General features: G+C 37.2%; 2 protein-coding genes across 7 annotated transcripts in view; one reads left to right on the top strand and one right to left on the bottom strand.

Annotated features, from left to right (window-relative positions):
- The window catches only part of ESCO2 (establishment of sister chromatid cohesion N-acetyltransferase 2), a 31,675-nt gene extending 18,308 nt beyond the window's left edge, over positions 1 to 13,367 (bottom strand). Inside the window, exons 1-4 of one of the 2 annotated variants that reach the window (XM_058287802.2) lie at positions 12,052 to 13,367; positions 10,601 to 10,666; positions 8,942 to 9,791; positions 5,078 to 5,174 (exon numbers count right to left, since the gene is read on the bottom strand). In XM_058287802.2, coding sequence (XP_058143785.1) covers positions 5,078 to 5,174; positions 8,942 to 9,791; positions 10,601 to 10,650 — 997 coding nt within the window. In that variant the 5' untranslated portion in view covers positions 10,651 to 10,666; positions 12,052 to 13,367. Of the gene's footprint in view, positions 1 to 5,077; positions 5,175 to 8,941; positions 9,792 to 10,600; positions 10,667 to 12,011 lie in introns of both variants that reach the window. The other variant, XM_058287803.2, reaches the window with a different exon arrangement.
- Positions 13,320 to 22,101, top strand: part of CCDC25 (coiled-coil domain containing 25) — a 58,600-nt gene continuing 49,818 nt past the window's right edge. For 2 of the 5 annotated variants that reach the window (XM_071211927.1, XM_058287805.2), the window contains exons 1-2: positions 13,320 to 13,438; positions 20,934 to 20,981. In XM_071211927.1, the coding sequence (XP_071068028.1) occupies positions 13,411 to 13,438; positions 20,934 to 20,981 (76 nt within the window). In that variant the 5' untranslated portion in view covers positions 13,320 to 13,410. The remainder of the gene's footprint in view (positions 13,439 to 20,933; positions 20,982 to 22,101) is intronic. The other 3 variants (XM_058287807.2, XM_071211928.1, XM_071211929.1) reach the window with 2 other exon arrangements.

Below are 22,101 nucleotides of genomic sequence, written 5' to 3' on the forward strand. Positions count from 1 at the left end.
CAAAAGATCTGAAGATAATTCGCTGAAGAAGATATACAAATGGCAAATAAACACATGCAAAGATGAGCAGTATCATTTGTCATTAGGAGAATGTAAATTGAAACTACAATGAGATGCCACTACAAACCTATTAAAATGGCTTAAACCACCCTCCACCCAAAAAAAAACGACACTTACAAATGTTGGAGGAGATATAGAACAATAGGAACTCCCATTCAATGCAGGTGAGAAAGCAAAATGGCAGTCACTTTGGAAGATACTTGGTCATTTTCTTATAAAGTTAAATATAGACTTACCATACAACCCAGCAATCATTTACCCAAGTGATTTGAAAATTAATGTCCACCCATAAGTTTGAACATGAATGTTTATAGCAGCTTTATTCATAATTGCTAAAAACTGGAAGCAAGATGTTTTTCAACATGGAAATAGATAAACTATGGCACATCTATAGTTCAGTCATAAAAATGAACTATCGATACATGCAACCACATTGATGAATTTTAAATGCAAGAATATCTCATGATTCCACTCATATGACATTCTGAAAAAGGTAAAACAGTAGGGAAGAAAACAAATTAGTGGTTGCCAGGGATTGGGAGAGCAGATAGTAGTTGATTAAAAAAGGGCATGCGCAAGGGAAATTTCCGAGTGGAGGAACTGCTCTGCAAAGTACTGATGTAGTTTATATACAGCTGTGCATTTCTCAAAACCAATATAATTGTATATGGCAAAGAGAGAACTTTAATGTATGCAAAATACCCCAAAATCAAAAAAGTAATCTAACTGCATACAATTGTATGGCATAACTGCTCTGAAGGAGGTAGGGGAACAAAGAGGGAAGTTAACCTAAATAACTTTAGAAATTGACGTTCTGATTAGAAATTATAAGGCTAAAGACAAAGAGGCTGTACTTACACACTATGCTCTAATTGGTAAATTTATTTCTCACAGGGGTACAGGTTGACAATTCTGAAACTTTATATATACACTCCAGTTAAACAAAAGTAAATGGTGGAAGCCAGGTTTCTCAGTGTTGGACAGGGAAGTTACAGATAAACAAGAAACAAACATTAAAATGAACCTTGTGGTACTGGATTAGAATGGGAAACTTCAGTATCAACCATGATCACTTACTATGTGTACAAATGGATGTATAAACAATTATAGGTACGGGTTGAATTGTGTTCTCTAAAAAGATATGTTGAAGTCCTAATTTCCAGTATCTCAGAATGTGACCTTATTTGGAAATAGAGTTATTAGAGATAGAACTAGGCAAGTCAAAATAAAGTCACAGGGATTAGACACAGGACTCACTTCTCTCCCAGAAAAACAGCTAAAGTACAGGCAGAAATGGACTGGTAAAAAAATGTTCCAGGGTTCAGGACACCAGGTGAAAGCTGGATACCACAAAGAAGAGGGAAGGGCAAAGGAAAAGAATTGCAATGGGAAAGTTCTGTGAGTAAAATCTGCAGCTGCAGGCGCCCATCCCCCCCCACCCATGGAGCAGATAGCTTTGAATTCTCTGACCTCTGGCCAGCAGCTATGGACAGACCACAAGAGACCATCTCCCCAGGAAAGGGTTAAGAGATGATCACAACCTAAGGGTGATTCCGCTTTTAGCCAACAAATTCAGTTTGCTGTTTCCCACAAGACCTTCCATGCTGTGTGGGCCACGCCACTGTTTGCCCTGGGAGCCAGCATGGAACTAAAGAGGTCCTATCTTCTTAAACACTCTCCTTATTGACTGGGATTAGTTGTTGAGGACCCAGAGGGGAGTGGAATTATTTTCTACCAGGGAAAAGGGAGGTGGCTGCCAGCAAAGGTTGGAGAACAGCCTCTGAGAAAGTTTGTTTTGCTAGACTCTGAATAGCTCTGAGGCAAGATCCTGTGTTACACTGTTCCAGCTGAGGTTACAGCAAACACATTCCAACTAGGGTTTGAGCTGAGAGATTTGCTAAAGAGCACTATCTGCTAGCAGAAAAAGGAAATGTTTGCAGGAAATTAAAAGTAAATGAAGGGGAAGTGGACGTGGCTCCACAGATAGAGCATCCATCTACCACATGGAGGGTCCAGGGTTCGATCCCCAGGACCTCCTGACCCATGTGGTAAGATGGCCCATGCACAGTGCTGCTGCATGCAAGGAGTGCCGTGCCATGCAGGGGCACCCCTGCATTGGGATGCCCCACACACAAGGAGTGAGCCCCGTAAGGAGAGCCGCCCTGTGTGAAAAAAGTGCAGCCCGCCCAGTAGTGGCACCACACACATAGAGAGCTGACGCAGCAAGATGGCACAAAAAAGAGACACAGTTTCCCAGTGCCACTAGATAATGCAAGCGGACTCTCTTCTCCGTCTGGAGTTCCAGATGGAGAAGGGAAGGGAAAAGGGGCAGAAAGAGTATTTGAGAAATAATGGCTGAATCCCAAATCTCAAAAAAGAAATGAATTTACGTGTCCCAGAAGCTCAGTGTACCCCTATCAGAATGAATCCAAATAGACCTACTCCAAGACACATACTATTCAGAGTATCAAATGCCAAAGATGAAGAGAAAATTCTGTGAATAGCAAGGGAGAAGCAAACCATTACATACAAGAGATGCTCAGTAAGTCTTAGTGCGGATTTCTCATCAGAAACTATGGAGGTGAGAAGACAGTGGTATGATATATTAGGATACTGACAGAGAAAAATCGCCAGGCAGAATTCTTCACCCAGCAAAACTGTCCTTCAAATATGAAGATGAATTTAAAATATTTGCAAATAACCCAAAACTGTGAGAATTCATAAAAAAGAATCTGGCTTTGCAGGAAACATTAAAAGGAGCCCTAGAGCCCTAAAGAAAAAGACAGGAGAGAGAGAGGCTTGGAGGAGAATGTAGAAGGGAAGACTATCAGAAAAGATAATCAAAAGAGTAAAAAAACAGACGAAAATAAGACGTATGAAAGTCAAAGAATAAAATGATAGAAGTAAATAATGCATTTACAGTAATATCATTGAATGTGAATGGATTAAACTCCCCAATCAAAAGATATAGGCTGACAGAATGGATTAAAAAACATGAGAAATACATGTGCTATGGAGAAGATATTCACCTTAGATGCAAGGATACAAACCAGCTGAAAGTGAAAGGTTGGAAAAAGATACTCCAAACAAACAGTAACCAAAAAGGAGCAGGGGTAGCTATACTAATATTGGACAAAACAGATTTTAAATGCAAAAGAGTTATAAGAAATAAGGAAAGCCATTATATATTAATAAAAGGGCAGCCCATCAGGAAGAAGTCACAGTCATAAATAAATATATACCTAACTAGGGGGTGCCAAAATACACGAGGCAACTGGCAAAGCTGAAGGGAGAAACAGTTATCTCTACAATAATAGTTGGAGACTTCAACACACCACCTGCAACTAGACAGAAGATCAACAAGGAAACAAAGAAATAGAGCAATATGATAAACAACTTAGATCTATCAGACATATACAGAATGTTGCATCCCAAATCAAGGGGTTATACATTCTTCTCAAGTGCTCACAGATCTTTCTCCGACATAGACCACATAATCACAAAGTAGGTCTTGAAAAAAGATTGAATTATACATAGCATATTCTCAGATCATAAGGGAATGAAACAGGAAATCAATAATTGATGGGAAACGGGAAATATCACAAGTATATGGAGGCTAAACAAAACACTCTTAAACAATTACTGGGTTAAAGAAGAAAGTGTAAGTGAAATTAGTAAATATATTGAGACAAATGAAAACAAGAACACAATTTATCAAAATTTATGGGATACAGCAAAGGAAATGCTGAGAGGGAAATTTATAACCCTAATGTCCTATATTAAAAAAGAAAGAGCTAAAATCAAGGCTCTAACTGAACTGAAAAAAACTAGAAAAAGAACAACAAACCATACCCAAAACAAGCAGAAAGAAATAATCAAGATTAGAGAAGAAATAAATCAAATGGAGAACAAAAAAAAAACAGAGAAAATCAGCACTTGCAAAGCACAGAAAGGACTAGATAAAAATAGAGATCATCAGTGAGCTGTGGAACAATTATCAAGAGATCTAATACTCAAACATATATGCGTAATTGGAATCCCAGAAAACGGTGATGTAATAGGGAAAAATACTTGAAAAAAAAGGGGCGCTCAACCACTGAGCCACATCAGCCCCCCTGAGTTGGCTTTTCCATATCTTTTCCTTTGCTTGTTGATTTTTTGTTTTTAGGAGGCACCAGGAACTGAACTCGGAACCTCCCATGTGAGAAGCAGGTACACAACTGCTTGAGCCACATCCACTCCCCAGAGTCTTTTTTATGGTTTAGTAAATTCTGTTCACAACTAGGCTTTGATCACAAATATATAATATAAATTGTTTTAATCCTCCCTATCATTTTGGGTAAAAGGTAGGATATGTATGATTTTATAGACGAGAAGACCCAAATCTAGAGACCCTAATTAAGTAACTTGGCCACAGTCATAGAACAATTAAACATCAGTCTTTTATCTAAAGTTCCAGCCTAAGGTCTCCTTGTCTACTGCTTTTCAAAATGGACTGCAATGGTAGGGAGACGGAAGAAGAGATATGGTGTGGGGGCATTTTCAGGATTTGGAGTTGTCCTGGGTGGTGCTGCAGGGATGGATGCTGAACGTTGTGTGTCCTGCCGTGGCCCACTGGATAGATTGGGGGGAGAGTGTGGACTACAATGTGGACCACTGTCCATGTGGTGCAGCAGTGCTCCAGAATATATTCACCAGGTGCAGTGGATGTGCCTTGATGATGGAAAAGGTTGTTGATGTGGGAGGGGTGGCGTGGGCGGGGTGGGGGGTATATGGGGACCTCATATTTTTTTAATGTAACATTTAAAAGAAAGTAAAGAAGAAGGAAAAAAAAGGACTGCATTGCTCACCATAGAAAACAGTGTCATAGAAACAAAAAGATACTAACCACAGGTATACATATTGAAAAAAAAAAAGGACTCAGAAAATATTATTGTATATGAATTTCATATTGACACATACAATGAAGCATTATTAAACATAACTAAACTCATTTTTGAGATGAAAAATTATTTACCTGCCTTCTTGTTCTCCTTAAGAGAATCCTCTGAAGGAAAATGCTTACTTTCATCAAGTTTACATTCTCTTGAAGAAACTACTCCACCAGATGAATCCTGAAAACAATGAATAGGTAAAAGGAAAGGAAACCAATAAATCTCAATTATTTCCTACTTAGTGAATGAATTCCAACAGATCTGTTTCCAAAACAAAATACCTTGTTTATTATGAATTACATTTTATAATGTGATTTTAAGTCCCCAATTTTCAGTCTATTTTAAGGAGAATTTCCTCTTACTCACTAAATGTACATTACCTTTTAAAAGCCTGAGTGTTGGGAATCGGACTTGGCCCAGTGGTAGGGCATCCGTCTACCCCGGGTCTCCCTGAACCATGTGCAGCTGGCCCACGTGCAGTGCTGATGCAAGCAAGGAGTGCCGTGCCACGCAGGGGTGTCCCCCGCGTAGGGGAGCCCCACGCGCAAGGAGTGCGCCCAGTAAGGAGAGCCGCCCAGCGCAAAAGAAAGTTCAGCCTGCCCAAGAATGGCGTGGCACACCCAGAGAGCTGACACAAGATGACTGCAACAACAACAAAAAGAAACACAGATTCCCGTGCCGCTGACAACAACAGAAGTGGACAAAGAAGAACACACAGCAGATAGACACAGAGAACAGACAACTGGGGCCAGAGGGTTGGGAGGGGGGAAGGGAAGAGAAATAAATAAAATCTAAAAAATAAAATAAAATAAAAGCCTGAGTGTTAAAAAAATGTGTAAAAAAAAAAAAAAAAGCCTGGGTGTTTATATTTTGGTCTGTAACTTGTCATTCTGTTAAAAATATATTACACTTCCCAATAAAGATGGCAGAATGAAGACTACAGAACATCTTTTCCATAATAATGTAATGGACAACTACAAAAAATAGCATAAACGGCAAAAATTTCCCCAGCATCCATCAAACTACAAAAGGACAGCTTTTTTCATGAACTTTAAAAACAGGCAGTTAAAAAAAGAAAGGAACATTCTGGAGTGGCTGGTAAGGCATCTAATTCACACTTTCTGAGTAATAGCAAGGAAGTGGGAAAAGCAGACTAGAAAAAATCCTCACAAATATCACTGCTAATGCTAATTTGGTGAATTTAAGGAATATCTTGGGGTAGGGGCACCATTCTTGATTCAAGTAGTATTCCCATTCAAGACCATAATATATTAGCAAATGTAGTACAATTCTACAGTCTATTTCCCAGACTCCAAAACAAGCTGGGAAAAGGATGTGCACCCCCTCATGAAAATGGGATTCATCCTTAACTAGCAGACATGAATCCTAGCAGTGAGAAAACAGCAAAACCTCAAGAGAGCACAAAACCCATGATCACAAATTAAGATGCACTAAAGCCCAGCTTCTCAGACTACTGAAAGCTAGACAGAACCCAAAAAACTGCCCCTTAAAAACTCATGCTAAGCCCCTTAAAAACTCAAGCTCAGAAAAAAAAAAAAAAAAAAAAGTCAGAAAGGGGTGTTGCAGAGAATTCACCATGTCACTGTGTGAAGGCTGTGTCTTTATTCCCTAATTGGAAAAATATTAATCAGGGGAGATGGGAAATACAGAGCTCCACCTCTTTGTTTTGCTGGATTGAGAATGAATTTTAGCTCAGGTTGTGCCTAAAACCTTTAAAAATTGGGATAATTTTATATAGTGAAATGCAGATATAAAGTATACAGTCCAGTGAATTTTGACAAAATGTATATGCCCATATATAACCCACACCCCTATCAAGACACAGGAGTGTTTTGTTGGAAGAAACAGGACATGAAGAATTAAGAGAATTAGATAATCATGGTTTAGCCAGAAAGAACATCTCATTTAACAAGATACTTGGGAATACTTGATAAAGGGGAACAAACATTTACAGTGGGTACTGTAAACTGAAATGCCCATAAGGGTAACAGGTAAGTAAAATTGAGTAAAACTGGATTAAACTAGGTGCATACATACATACATACATACATATATATACACACTGAGTGGAGGGAAATGAAGAACCCATATCTGTTCAATGGAGACAGCCTGATACTCAGTTCTGAGAAATCATAGCCATACAAGAATGAGGGTTCAGCTTTGCCAGACCTTTCAAGGTTTCATGAGATAAAATCTAGAAAGCTAGAATTTTATGTGCTATCTTACAGTTTTAAAAAATGCTGGCTCAAATTTTTAAAAGAATTATGTAGGCCAAGCAAAGCACCCATGGCCAGGATTTGGCCACCAATTGATAACTGATTTTTGAGTTTTGAACTTTAGATGACTACAAGAGGTACAAACTAGAGCTAGGTTTGACTGGAGGTAGTGATGACAGGATGTAATGAGGAAAATGAATATAAAAGGGTTTGAGTTGCTCAATTTATGAGCCTGACAGTATCTTAGGCACAATGGGAGCCTATCATTTCTCCAGTTGCCAAGTTTGTGATGAATATAAATAAGGCACCACAGACATGGAAGTCCTGAACTGAGAGACAGACTTTCTTTAGGCTTGCTACCTCAATTGCTTTCTTCTCCTAGCTATGTGGAAAAAAACAAAAACAGGGAAGTGGATGTGGTTCAAGCAGTAGGGCACCTGCCTAGCACACTGGAGGTCCCAGGTTCAGTTCCCCGTATCTCCTAGGGAAGATGAGCAAGACAGTGAGCTGGCATGACGGGATGGCATGGTGAGCTGATGCAACAAGATGACACAACAAAGAGACACAAGGAAACACAATGAGAGATACAAGAAGCAGGAGTGGAGGTGGCTCAAGCAGTTGGGTGCCTCTCTCCCACAGACAGCGAGCCCAAACAATGGGGGTGGGGGAGGGGAATAAATAAATCTTTAAAAACAAAAACAAAAAAACCCAAACTTTCTGATGAGATTACAGATGGGAGGTCTACCTTTGATGTCTTATTTATAGCCACTAGCCAGCCACTTGTAGCTACTGAGAACTTGAAATGTGGCTAATCAGAACTGAGATACACTTTAAGTATAAAATAAACATGTTTTGAGGACTTAGTACAGAGAGTAAGGTATTTCATTAGTTTCTTATATCAACTATATTGAAATGGTAATATTTATAGATATACTGGGTTAAATATTTTTTACTTTTCTTTAACGTGGCTACTAGAAAACGTAAAACTACATGTGACATGTTATATTTCTATCAGATGGCACCAGTCTAGCCTAGCTGTGTTAAGTATGAGCAAGATCAAAAGAAAATGTGTGGTATGGCAACCATGAAAGTATAATATATAAAATAAATAACCCAGTTACATGTTAACAATGAATGATCATTTTTAACGTAATATTTTTTTTATCTACATATCTTTTAAAAAAAGGCAATTAAATTTAAAAACATTTGGAAAAACCAAAAAACAATGAATGATCATCTTCAGGTATTGGGATTACAGATGATTTTTAAAATAGTTTCTGTATTCTCTAAATTTTCTAGAATAACATTACTTTTAAGTAATAAACTAAAACAAAGACTTGATATGTTTATTTTGGAAACCCACTCCCTGAATTTTCTTATTTCTATTTTCTAAAAACACAGACTACTAAAGTTTTTAAGCTTCTTTGACCTAGCTTACTTATGATGGAATTTAATAAAATGTATACTTTAACACCAACAAATGTCAGTAGGCTTCCTTAAGCCAGTAAAGTGAGAAAATTCTCATCTTTCTACCCTGCTTTTAAATTCTTTATAGTGACTAAACTTTAAATTATCTGGCCTCATAAAAGCAGTGCTCAGAACTATAAAAAAAATAAAATTTTGTTCAATTATGTTATATATAGTATTTATACTGAAATTTCATCATGGAGCCAACTTAGTTTTTAAAGTGATATACATAGCCTTCTTTACCTTTATTGATTTCTCTTCCTTTTCACTTCTTGAACTTGGTAGCTCAATGTTCAGTTCCTTTTCTAGTAACAAGCACTTTGGTATATGCCTTGTCTCAAAAGTTTCTCTTTTGCTGACAGTCTCTACGTTAGAATCTTCAGTCACTTCTGATTTATTCTTTTGGGAGAGTTCCAGTAATGGTTTATTTTCCAGAGACAATCTCTTATGAGAGGATTTTTTTCTACTAACAAAAAATGCTGCTCCACCCTGGAGTGTAACTTGTGGTCTTATTTTTTGGCTTAGAATCCGAGGAGCTTCCAGATTATTTTCAGCTGAATAACAATTATTCTCTTTCTCCACAACTGGTTTATAGGCTGCACTATTTTGCATAGACGTTTTAGAATTCCTTGACACAGGTTTGATGTACTTATAACTTGGTTGATACTTAGCAATTAAACTTTTCTGCGGTTTTTTGTTCATCTTCTTGGAGCAGACAGGTTTTCCCAGAATTTTTTTTGTCACACTGGGAAAAGATTTATCTTCCTTATTAGTTTTTAGACAAGTGGATCTACTCTCTTTTAATAGCTTTCTCTCTAATGGATTGAGGTACCACTTATCTTTATTATAAAAGGATACTGTGGACACGGCAGATTTAAATGGTGAACCTTGATTTGAAGATGGCAATTTATTTTTTTTAGTTGTTGAAAATGATGATGTATTAATTGGACTTGAAATGAAATGGCCTTGTTGAAAATAATGCACCTCTTCTTCATTTTTATCACTGCTTTGGGTAATGTGATTTTTATTAGATGATGGAAATATATTTTCAGTAAAGTCCAATATTAATTTCTTTGATGAAATGTCTAATAGGCTATGAAAAGAAACCAAGTCCATTGATAAGTAACATTTTGCTTCATAATTTATATTAATCTACTGCTAAGTAATAAAAAGTCTACCTATAGGTCATATAAAAAACAATAAAACCTTCCCCCCAAAAACATACATACACACACATTACTTATTAGTCTAACAAGTAGGGTTCTTAAATTCTGCCTTTACCAAACAATTCAAATATCTTTTAAAAGTTAGATCTGGATAATGTTCACGAAAATTAAACTGCTTACAAAGCAGCTTTGATATACATATGTTAGTAAATGTGTGTTTTAAAATCTATTTCTAAGTCTTGGCAGTATATTCAAATTATAGCCCATACACTTTGCTCAACTGGCTATAAGAATCTTCCTATAATGAGGAATTCTCTGTAATAAACTGATCCCCTGGGGCCTATTCTGTTTATGTAATTTATATCTCTGATATGGCATGTAGCAGGCTATGAGTATATAGGATTCTAGGACTTCTTACAGACAAGCATATATTGTATGTAAAACACTTTCCTAGACGAGTGGAAAGGAGCAGGGTAATAAAAGATATAATGTACTTCATTGCCATAGCAAACAGATATAGCTGTTTACTGATTCCCTCCAAAAGAACAGAAAAATTCATTATAAAAGCTTACAGATTTCCAGACTAGAATTAGAATTAGAAAATAGACTATTACTATAGCCACTAAGGGTGGGCTAGTGAAAGAATGGAAATTTAAAGATATGGAAGAAAGAGGATGAGAAAGACAAGAGGTAGATTTTTCTTTTTAAGGGTTTGCAATCATAAGATGAGACTCACTTGTCACAGTTCAAAGACAGTTGCTTCCTTTTCTTTGGAAAAGCTGCCATCTTCTAAGGTGAATACCTAAAAGCAACAGGACAATTATAATAACTAAAAAACAAATGAGCATAAAAACTGCTACATAAAATTATACTTTATAAGCTTAGAAAAGTTTTCAGATATATGAAGGTCTATAAATATTCAGGAAAAGGTTTTTTATTTTCCTTTTCTTTTCTTCTTTTTTTCTGGGAAAAGGGTTTTTAAAAAGCAATTTTTGTTGGTTTGTTTTTTTGAGTACCAGGGCTAAGGATTGAACCCTGGACCTCGTATGTAGGAAGCCAGCCCTCAACCACTGAGCTACATCCACTCTCCAGAGCTGGTATTTTCGTTTGTTTGTGTTTGTTTTTAGGAGATACCAGGGATCCAATTCAGGACCTCGTATGTGGGAAGCAGGCACTCAACTGCTTGAGCTCTATCTGCTCCCAAAAAGCAAATTATTTTAATAAAGATTAAAACACTATACCATAGTAGCAAACATAAAACAGAAATAAAAGCAGGGATGATACATATATTTCAAGCTGGAAAATGACCCTATATTTTTTTTTGGTAGGAGGAAATATTTTTTGCCTTGAATCAAGGATACACTTCCGTTTTAATTAGTCTGCCACTCATACCACGCTTAAACACTCTCCTGGGAAGCCTTACTGGACACTGTTCTCACCCACCCCTCCCACTGTTACATACTCTTGTTCTGTTCTTTCTTTGAACCCTATACTTAACTTAATATTCCACTAAACACATTTTAGTGTTTCTTTAACAGTCTTTCTCGACAGCCTGGAAGTTCGACGAAGGCAGAGACCGTTTCTAACTTTTTCACAAGCACCGCACAAGAAATGGTTGAAACACAATCCTCTCCCATTTTCTTAGTTAAGTAGCTTGAGTAAGCCGCTTTTCTTATTTATAAAACACAAAAGACTGACCATTTTATAAAACATAAAATACCGAAAGTAAATACAACCATGCACATTAATTCTAGAGCATATAGTATTTTACTCAGTAAAAGTCAATTCCCTTCCCCTTCTTTTGGTCCAGGTATATTCCAAAAAAATCCCGCAAGCATGATTTCAAAGCTAAATAAACAAATAGAAAGATCGGGGTTTCTGGGAATTCATGAGGAGCTGCGACTTATGAGAAAACCCTTCTAGGGTTGAATAAGGAAAATTATGAGAGAAAATCAGTCCTCTCTGAATCCTGTCAGGGCAAAATGACAAGACTCCGGACGTCAGGAGATGGAAAGCCGCGACGGGGAAGTGCAGAGAACTGGTAGGTGGCTTCGGTCTCGGTCTCGAGCCCGCCAGCCCGCCAAGCCCAGCGCAAGAGATCTCTTTCCTTGACATTCGCCCCCATCGTCCCACAGCCTCCGGTTCACCTCAGTTTTCCAATCCCCGCGCCTTGTTCCCCCGAAGTACCTGCGCCTCAGAACTATACGACCTCTCCTCAGCCAAGCCAGGGCCTCCTAGAGTGTATTCAAATTATTGCGCGCCAGTCGAGACTGAAGCCGCTGCGTTCCTATTCGCCAATTCTCAAGGCCTCCAAGGGATAGCTCGTTGATTGGTCGCTCACTGGCTCTTGCCCCGCTCACTGAGGAGGCTGTTCCCAAGATTCTCCCGCCCTTGGGAGGTGAAACTCCTCTTCACAGGGAAAACCTCGTCTCCCACAATCCCTTGCAGTAGAGCCTTGCTCTAATCCCGGGAAGTGTTGCAGTGCATTTTGGGAATCGTAGTTTTCGGCGGAACAGAGGCTCCCACTAGAAAACGAAGTACATTCTGGGGTCTTTTGCCTTTAGAACTTCTTGTAACGTAGTCTCGCGAAGATTCTCAGAGCACTTATTTTCCTCATTTTGAACTTGATCATTTAACTTTTTAATTATTATTAGCAGCTCTTTAGGCTTCTATTTCATTTTTTATTTTTCAAGTTAAATTTTTAAAAACTAGGGCACTAATAATTATATGTCATTCTTAGAGCATTACACGATTATCTCTACTTTACAGCAACAAAGTTCTCCAAAGTTTAGAGGTTTGGAATTTGTCCAATTTCATAGGTAAAATAGATGGCAGATCTTAGATTTAAGCCCAGAACAGTCCAAGTAAAAAACCCGAAGGGCATATACCTCTCATGAACATCAGTTACAAGTCACTTTAGTTGAGTGCTCACCCTTTAGGCTTATTATCTCTTTTAAATTTAGCAGTATATACTGAGTTAACTGCTACATTATCAATCTTCATTTTGCAAGTAAGAAAAATGAGTATAGTTAATATGCTCCAGATGTGCCTTATACGTGTCGAAGCTTGAAAGAGAATAGTAGAAGGAATTTTGGTTCATTTAAAACTTAATGAGCTCCTACTACTTGTCAAGCCTTGTGTTAGGTTTAGTGAAATCCCAGCTATGAAGAAGAGCCCATACCAGGGGAGGCAGTTAAACAAAACTAATAAACTCAAGCACTCAACGCCTACGGAGGGAGAGTCTAGGAGTAAAGTCTGTCATTATTTTTCTTTTAGGGCTTCATTGAGTTTTCAGGTACGTTTCGCACCCAAAAAAAGTCCTGGATCCTTCTTTTCCTTCCCTCAACCCCCAAACCTTTTAATCCCCCAATCCCTTCCCTTCGCGAGAATTAAAGATGGCGCCGGCGAGCTGGCGTTATGACGTGCCCCGACGTCCGCCGGAAGTACGCGGAAGAGTTCCGGGGACCTAGTGGTCGTGGAGCTTCTGGTAGCTTGAATTTCTACAGTTGAGCGCCTGAGCGCCGCGCAGGAGTCGCCGCAGGGGTCATGGTGTTCTACTTCTCCACCAGCAGCGGTGAGTAGGCGCCGCGACACCCCCGGCCGCTGTTGAGCAGCGACCCGGGACTCCTTGGCCTCCGCTGTGCCTGGACCTCGTTCTGAAGCGCTTCTTTTCCCGCGTCCTCTCGGTCGCACTCTAGTTCCCGGGTGCCCCCTCTTCCGGGATCTGGGGGGTGCGAAGGAACAATGTCTCCTGCTCTTTTTGCACCTGAGGGCTGTTTTCTTCCCTGAAACGGAAAAACCTCCCGCTGCTCCGTGGAGTTGGACAAAGTCTGTGGGCTCCTGCAAATTCCCTTCCACCTCCCTAGTCCTTCAAACCCCTTTGCAGTATTCATTCTGACTGCGCCTAGGTAGCCGCCTGCTCTGAGGAAAGGAGACGCCTTCTAACAACAGTGCCCTACAGCAAGTGCGCCTTACCTTTTTAGGGAAGGGTTTTAGGGTCTGGGATACAAAAGAAAGCCATGAAAAGATCCTCCATTGGCGATACAGTTACTCACGGGGCAGAGATGCTTTCCCAGTTCTTGGGAGTGACATGATAATATTTCTGTTTTATCTGTGGCATACTAGGAAAGGGCTCTTTTGGTTTCTCTGCTCTGACAGTTTTCCTTCGCCTAGAATCAACTCCCAGTTAACTCCTACTCCTGGCCTTTTTTTCCCCAAGATACTTTTTCTGTCCTAGCTTCTCCTACCCTTGGATTCGTAGGTATACCTCTTCTGAGTCCTTCTTAACATCAGATACTTTTAGCATTGCACTTATCACGTATTATAAATGCTGTCTGCCTGTACTAGATTGTGAGTCCCTTGAGGGCAGGGACAGCATCTCTTTATCCTGTTTCCCTAGCATAGTGCCTAACTCATAATGGTTACTCAATAAATGTTTGTTGAATACATGAATGCTTTTAATTTAAAAAAAACTTATAGCGCTGTCTGATTGCTTGTTAAAAGTGAGACAAGTGAAACTAGCTCCATATTGTTTGTGTGGGTTTGAATTGGGTGGTAATTTCTCTTTAGAAATGGGAAAATTGAGGCCTAGGGAAGTTGTGGCTCATAGCTCTTTAGAAGCAACTTCACAGACCCCTACTCCTGCTACCCAAACACACTGACACATCTTACTATTTATATCAGTATTTAGTCTTAAGCAGTCTGCTAAAAGCTGTTTCTCTACCTCGGTAGATTTGGTTCGTTTTACTCATTCAGATTACTAGAAACAAAATTCAAACTAGCCTGAAAAATTGCACACCTTAACCAGTGTGCAAATTCATCCTTGGTCTGCTTCCACCCCGACTCCCACCCCATGTCATGAGAAAAGATTACTCAAGTGGAATCATAATTATAATAAGATTTATTGACGAAAAAAAAAAGATTACTCAAGTGTCTCTTTGTAGCTTCTCAGCTCCTGAGAGTCTCCAACAACATAGATGTCCATCAAGTCCAACGATAAAAAATACAGGCAGATAACAAAGCTATTGAATTTGATAAATGCTAGCTGCTTTATTCCCCTTAAAGGTATTCTTAATTCTTGAAGTGCTAGTAGTACATGCACAGGTGCCTTTAATAGAACAGACGTGCTTCAAGCAGTGTTGTGGATCCTGTTTTTCTCATTGACATCCATTATCGTTCCAGAACTGTTTTCTGCTGGAAATATATTGGTTTCTACATCTAATAACTTATTTGTGAGGCAAATCATTAAAAATAGTAAAGTTAAAAGATTTATAACTTCAAGTAAAATGGTAATACTTTACGTATTAGTACTGTAAAAACTTGGAAAACAGTCATCAAAAGAGTGGCACATGGAGAGTCAAGTTTTGTTAATTGATAGCTTATTGAACAAAACCTTTTGAAAAATGGAAAGAAATTTATAGAAAATTTTCCCTTTTGTTTTAAAATACAAATTGTATCTCTGCCTCTAAAATCTGCTCATTTTCATTCTTTTATGCTGCTTGATATTGGAATAATAGAACAATAACCTTACTATATTTTCAGTGTCAAATTCAAGACCATCTAATTTATGGACCCATAAAATACCTACATTTGGCTTATTAAGTCCACTTGTACTTTTATTATCTCTTAATGTCATCTTTTTCAAGATAGAGTGCTCTATAAATTATGAAGTTATCACAGTGACTCTGAAGTTGGGTGGGGTTTCCTACACTTAAATCAGGTATCTTCAAGATGACCAGTTTCCAGATTAATCAGTCATGTTGTTTGGGTGACAATAGCAAATATACTGTTTGTTAATACAGTTTACTTTTCCCTCCTTCCTTTAACAAAGAAAGAGGCTTATTTCAGATTTCAGATTGCTTAGCTCAGCAATCATGTTCCTTTTTAATTTAAACTTTTTATTTTGACAATTTCAGATTTTAAAAAATATTGGAAGAATAATAAAGATTTCCTGTATATCCTTCTCCCAGATTTCCCAAGTGCTAACATTTTACCTTATTTGCCTTATCTCTTTCTCTCCCCCATTTCTTTTCCTTCTCTTTTGCTTTCTCTCTCTCCCCCTCTTCACGTATTTTTTTTTCTGAACTGTTAGTAAGTTGCAGTATCCCTAATACTTCAATATGTATTTCCTAAAATAAGGATATTTTCAAAGAATATCTTTATGATCAAAATCAGGAAATTAGTGTTTCTGAAATGCCATTATCTAATTAGAAGGCTTTATTCTGATTTCATCAATATCGTAATAATGTATTTATAACAAAATAATGAAAAATTTGTTGCTTTCAGTTGTCATTACTCTTTAATAACCTTTAATCTGGAACAGTGGCTCAGTCTTTGTCTTTTCTGATACTGCTATCTTTGAAAAATTATTTTGTAGGATCCCCCTCAATTTGGCTTATCACAATTATCTTCTTAATTATTTTATGGGCCAACCATCAAAACATTCCTTTGCCATTCTCTTTTGTGTAAATTTTACATAGCTTGGCCTTCATAGTAACAACTTTATTTAATTTTTAAAACAATATACTAATTATGGTCTAATATACATAACAAAAATAATTTTAACCTACTAATTGGACATTTATTTTGTCATTACATAACATTGATAATACTGTGTAACTTTCACCACTATTTCCAGACTATTTTCCTCATCCTAAGCTAAAACTCATTCTCATTTAACAATAACTTCTATTTCCCCTTTCTATGAATTTGCTTATTTCACTCAACATGATGAGTGAAGATATTAACACGATGTCTTCAAGTTTCATCTATGTTGTTGTATGTATCAGCACTTCACTTCTTTTTAAGACTGAATAATATTGTATGGATATACCACATTTTGTTTATCCATTCATTTGTTGGTGGACACTTGGGTGGCCTCCCTTTTTGACCATTGGGAATATTGGCTGCCGTGAACATTGGTGTACAAATATCCAAGTTCCTAGATTGTCAGGTCATATATTAATAGTAATTTTGTGTTTAACTTTCTGAAGAATCGCCAAACTGTTTTCCAAGATGGCTGTACCATTTTACGTTCTCACCAACGTTGTACAAATGTTCTTAAATCTCCGCATACTTGCCAACATTTGTTATTTTCTGGGTTTTTAATAATCATTCTAGTGGGTGTGAAGTGGTATCTCATTGTAGTTTTAATTTGTACTTTTCTAATCGCTAAAGAGATTGAACATCTTTTCATGTACTTATTGACTGAATATCTACTTTGGAGACGTGACTATTCACATTCTCAGCCAATTTTTAAAATTGGTTTGTCTTTCTTTTGAGTTGTAAGGATTCTTTTTGTATTCTGGATATTAAGCCTTTGTCAGGTAAATGATTTCAAAATATATTCTCCCATTCTGTAGGTTGTTTTTTCACTTTCTTGGTAATGTCCTTTGATGAACAGAAGTTTAATTTTGATGAAGTCTATTTATCTGTTTTTATTTTGTTTGTGTTCTTGGTAAAATTTTTAAATTTCCATGCCTACTATAAGGTGCTGAAGATATTTTCCTGTTTCCTTTTGAGGATTTTATAGTAGTATCTCTTATGTTTAGGTCATTGATCCATTTTGAACTAATTGTATGGTGAGAAGTAGGGATTAGGAAGTAGTCACACCTCTATTATTTTTTGCCAGTTTGAGAAGGATTGGTGTTAAATCATCTTTAAATATTTGGTACAATTCAGCAGTGAAACCGTCTGGTCCTGGACTTTCCTTAGTTGGGAAGTTTTTTTTTCTTCCTCTATTTTCTTTTAAATGTTGCATTCAAGAAATATAAGAGGTTCTCATATACCCCCCAACCCCCTAACGCCACTCCTCCCACATCAACAACCTCTTTCATCATCATGGGACATTCACTGCATTTGGTGAATACATTTTGGAGCACTGCTGCACCACATGGATAATAGTTTACATTGTAGTTTACACTCTCCCCCAGTCCACCCAGTGGGCCATGGCAGGACATACAATGTCCAGCATCTGTCTAAGTCCTGAAAATGCCCCCACATCATATCCCTTCTTCCCTCTCCCTACCCTCAGCAGCTACTGTGGCCACTTTCTCCACATCAGTGCTACAATTTTGAGGGAAGTTTTTAAGTACTGATTTGCTTTCTTGTTATGGGTCTGTTGAGATTTTCCAGTTTTGTTTTATATTAGGTAATTTGTGTTTCAAGGAATTTGTCCTTTCCATCCATGTTTTCTAATTTGTTGGCATATAATTATTCATACTACCCTTCTATAATCCTTTTTAATTTCTAGGAGGTCAGTAGGTATGTCTCCACTTTTTTTTCCCCTAATTTTAGTTATTTGTATCCTCTTTCTCTTTTTCCTTGTTAGTCTGATCTAAAGATATGTTGATTTTTATTAGTTTCTTCAAAGAACCAAATTTGGTTTTGTTGCTTGTCTCTATTATAATTTATCTGTTCTCTATTTCATTTATTTCTGCTCTAATCTTTATAATTTCCATCTTTTTATTGTGTTCAGTGTTTTCGTAATTTCCTTTAGTTCTTTGTATATAGATTCCTTTAGTTCATTGCATATTTTTAAGACAGTTGATTCAATACCTTTTACTTATAGTTCCAATGTATGAGCTTCCTCCAGATGGTTTCTAGCAAATTATTTTTTTCCTGCGAATGGGCCATACTTTTCTGTTTCTTTGTGTATTTTGTAATTTTTTTGTTGAACTAGGCATTCTGAGCATTATGTTTTCTTAACTGTGAGAATATCTTCTCCCAGTCCTGGGTTTTGTTGTTGTCATTGAGGCTGGGGGCTGTCAATTTGTGAGTTTTCAAACAATATTTGCTACCAATGAAATGGAAAGAGAAATGAGAAAATATAAGTACTGCCTACTTAAGATTCCTCTGTCACTTTTCTGAGGAGGGTCAGAATGATGGTCACTCTCAGAGCTGGCCTCCCAGCCATCTGAAGTAGCTGATCAAAAGCTGTGATCTGCGATCAGACCACACACACCTGAATTTTGGAGGACTAGGTCCTTATAGTCCACCCGGCACCGGCAAACTGCACTGGCAAACTGCACCAGGCGCTGCCTGGGCTGCATTCCCCACTGCTGCATGCCACATCGTTGCACACTTGTGGTATGGGGGCCTTTTCTTGAAGGGTGAAATCCACTGATATTTACTGCAGTTCATGAACCTCTTCCTCCAGTGCTGCCTTGGATGCTGCAAAATGTTCTTCTAAACTCCATAGTTTCATAATGGTTGATTCAGACAGTTCTTGCCAGTTTGATAATTGTTTTGGTGGAGGGACTGATTCCTGGAGCTTTCTACTCCTTCACCTCTTCACAGTCCTCCCTATTTCAATTATTTTAAAAATTATTTTCTGATTACAAAAATAAAAGGCTATCTATCTGTACATTTTGTAAGTTATCGAAAGACAGGATTGTTAAGTTAGGTATATATCCTTCCATGGGGGTAGAAAAAAATGTGTGTGTATGTAAATATGGAATTATAAATCTCTCTCTCTACACAATTATATATTTGTTTTTCACAAGTTAACTTACTGTATATAGATATACAAAAAATACTGTTCTAAATTTTTCACCTACACCTTCTTTTTAGTAGGTACATGGCATTTGATTTACGGATGTTCTATAATGTATTTAAACCAGTTTGTATTAATGGGTTAAGTTTAGATTGTAAAAAGAATGTCATTGATTGGAGGAGATTTTCCAATTGTAGAATCAAGAGGGTATACATATAAAATATAGCCAGATTGTGAGAGAAAATCTGAAATACGTTTTAGTTTTTTCTCTACATTTCTAGCATTTATTGCTTGCCATAGTATGACCTTATCAAGCTAATATTCAGTTGTGGACAGGCATTTCTGCCAGCTAGTCAATGCATATATTCTCTTTCAAGTTATTTCTTTTAACTGCTTTTAAGTAATTATGACTATTATAGTCACTATAACTGCCTACTGGAGGATTTGGAATTTTTCCTATTTAAGAGAGGCAACTAGAACTGATAGAAAGGAGTGTTTTTTTTTCACTACCGAAAGTTATACACATCCCTAATTTAAGAATGATGATGGGCTTTTAAATAGGACACTGCTGCTCCCTGGCCTTCAGAGCTCCATTCACATGTCCTCTGTGCTTTGGAGTTAAAACAGACTGCCCAGCGGTAGCTTGCACCTATTATTAAGCTTTGTAGACTGAGGGCCCAGCAGATCCAATTGAGGTCAATTAGTTTGGGAGACTAGCTTGTAAACCCAGCAGCCAGTTGTAATTTCAGTAGGAAACTTAACTTTTTGTTGAAGATTGAGGGAGCCCATATTAAAATACACTATCTCAATGAAGCAAATGTCATTCCTAAGCTAAGCTATATCTAGAACATTCTATTTAATTTACTGTAGTGGTTTCCAACCCTGACTTCACATTAGAATCACTTGGGGAGCTTTTAGAAAACACAAATGCCCACTTCCATTTTCTGAAAGTTTTGGATTTAGTTGGTTTAAGTTGAAGTCAGGATGTGATTCAGTGATTCTTATGTATAATCTAAGTTCAGAGTCACTGATTGAGAAGAAATCTGAGGACCAAGTTCCTCTGGGTGAGATAGGGAGTCCATTATAATGTGCCACTGACCTGGAATAAAGCTAATATCAGCTAAATAAAATTAGGCAAAAAAAACTTGGCTAAGTATAGGAACCTATTTTTAGTGAGGTATGTCGAGTGTTTTTTTTTTTTTTAAAGAAGGCTAACGTATAGGATTGAACTGGGAATTGCATTGAACCATATCCATTAGAAAGTAGAAAATTAGCCATTTATAACCATCAGTAATTTCTTTCTGAAAAGGAGCAAATAGTAAATATTTTAGGCTTTGTGAGTCACATACAGTAGACTCTATAGCATATTCTTTCCCCCCCAAACCCTTTAAAAATGGGAGGGGGGGACGGGACAGCATGAGGACTATACAAAAAACAGATGGCAGGCTATATTTGATCCATGGGCCACAGTTTGCCCACCCCTGATTGAAGCATTTGTCCCTTGTTTTCCTCATGAAATAGTTTTGTTGAAGTTATCTAATTGTTTTTGTGTTTGTTTGTTTGTTTTTTATCTTAGTTAATTCGTCTGCTTACACTATTTACATGGGAAAGGATAAATATGAAAGTAAGTTTTCAAAAGCATTTGATTTTGAAATTTCCGGCAGGTAAGTGCTGTCTTTTCTTCCCCATGGTTTGTTGTGTATGAGTTTCAACTTGTTACTTTGATAAGTCAGCCTTTAAGAAACAGATGTATGTGAGTTTTCCTTGATAACTAATGTAATCTTTTCAAGATTATGATTGTATTATGGTATAAACCTGTTATGAAATGGAAAAGATTCTAGATATGTAATCAGGAGATCTGGGACATTTATGTGATCCTAAATAAGCCACTTTCCCTTGGCGTGCCTTTGTTTCCTGTTGAAAGATAAGGGGTTTAAATCATCATGAATGTTGTTCTAATTTAAAAAAGCTTTGGTTCACTCTCCAAGATTCCATTAAGTCATAACCAAATCGTGCCTGTCCCCCAAATCAGGTCACATTGCTCTGTTTCTTATATATCTTTCTTATACAGCATTTGGAAAATCATTACGTTAGGTATTTTCCTTATCCTTCAGTATTATGTTGTACTTTTATTAAATTGTTTTAGACAAAAGTCATAACTGTTACTGGCTATAGGGTTCTGTTACAGTAATTTTACAACAGATTAAAGTCAGAGGGTTAGTGTGTAAATTTGCTTTGTGAGATATGACGCTAAATTAATATGATCATTAGCCACAGAATGCCAATGCCTCCATTTTGTATGTGATAATTATGATTTAATCAATATAAATAAAGCTTTGTCTAATATTTTTGTATTTCTTAAATGTGAAGAAATGAGTAAAAGTTTGATTTTATTTGAAGAAAAAAGAAACATCTAAAAACATTATAAGGAACTCAAAGGACTGACAAAAGTTTAAAATTTCCTACAATTTAGTTATATAAAATAATATTTGAACTAATTGTACCATCTGTTGCTGATTAGAAACTTTTACAGAGTTTTATGGTATTATTTGATTTAGGCTGGTATGAATCTGCTTAACTGCACTAATTTATATCAGGTAAAAATCCTCTGAGGTTTGGACTTTGAGATAATTTTCTGTACATTTTTGCCACCTGTATGATTAGTAGAAACGTATCTATTGATTTTTTTGTGACTGAAATGGCTCTGAGCCATGAAATAGTACAACTTGATGCAATGTTTTTCA

This window comes from Dasypus novemcinctus, chromosome 25 (genome assembly GCF_030445035.2).
Source record: "Dasypus novemcinctus isolate mDasNov1 chromosome 25, mDasNov1.1.hap2, whole genome shotgun sequence".
In the NCBI taxonomy this organism is placed as follows: Eukaryota; Metazoa; Chordata; class Mammalia; order Cingulata; family Dasypodidae; genus Dasypus; species Dasypus novemcinctus.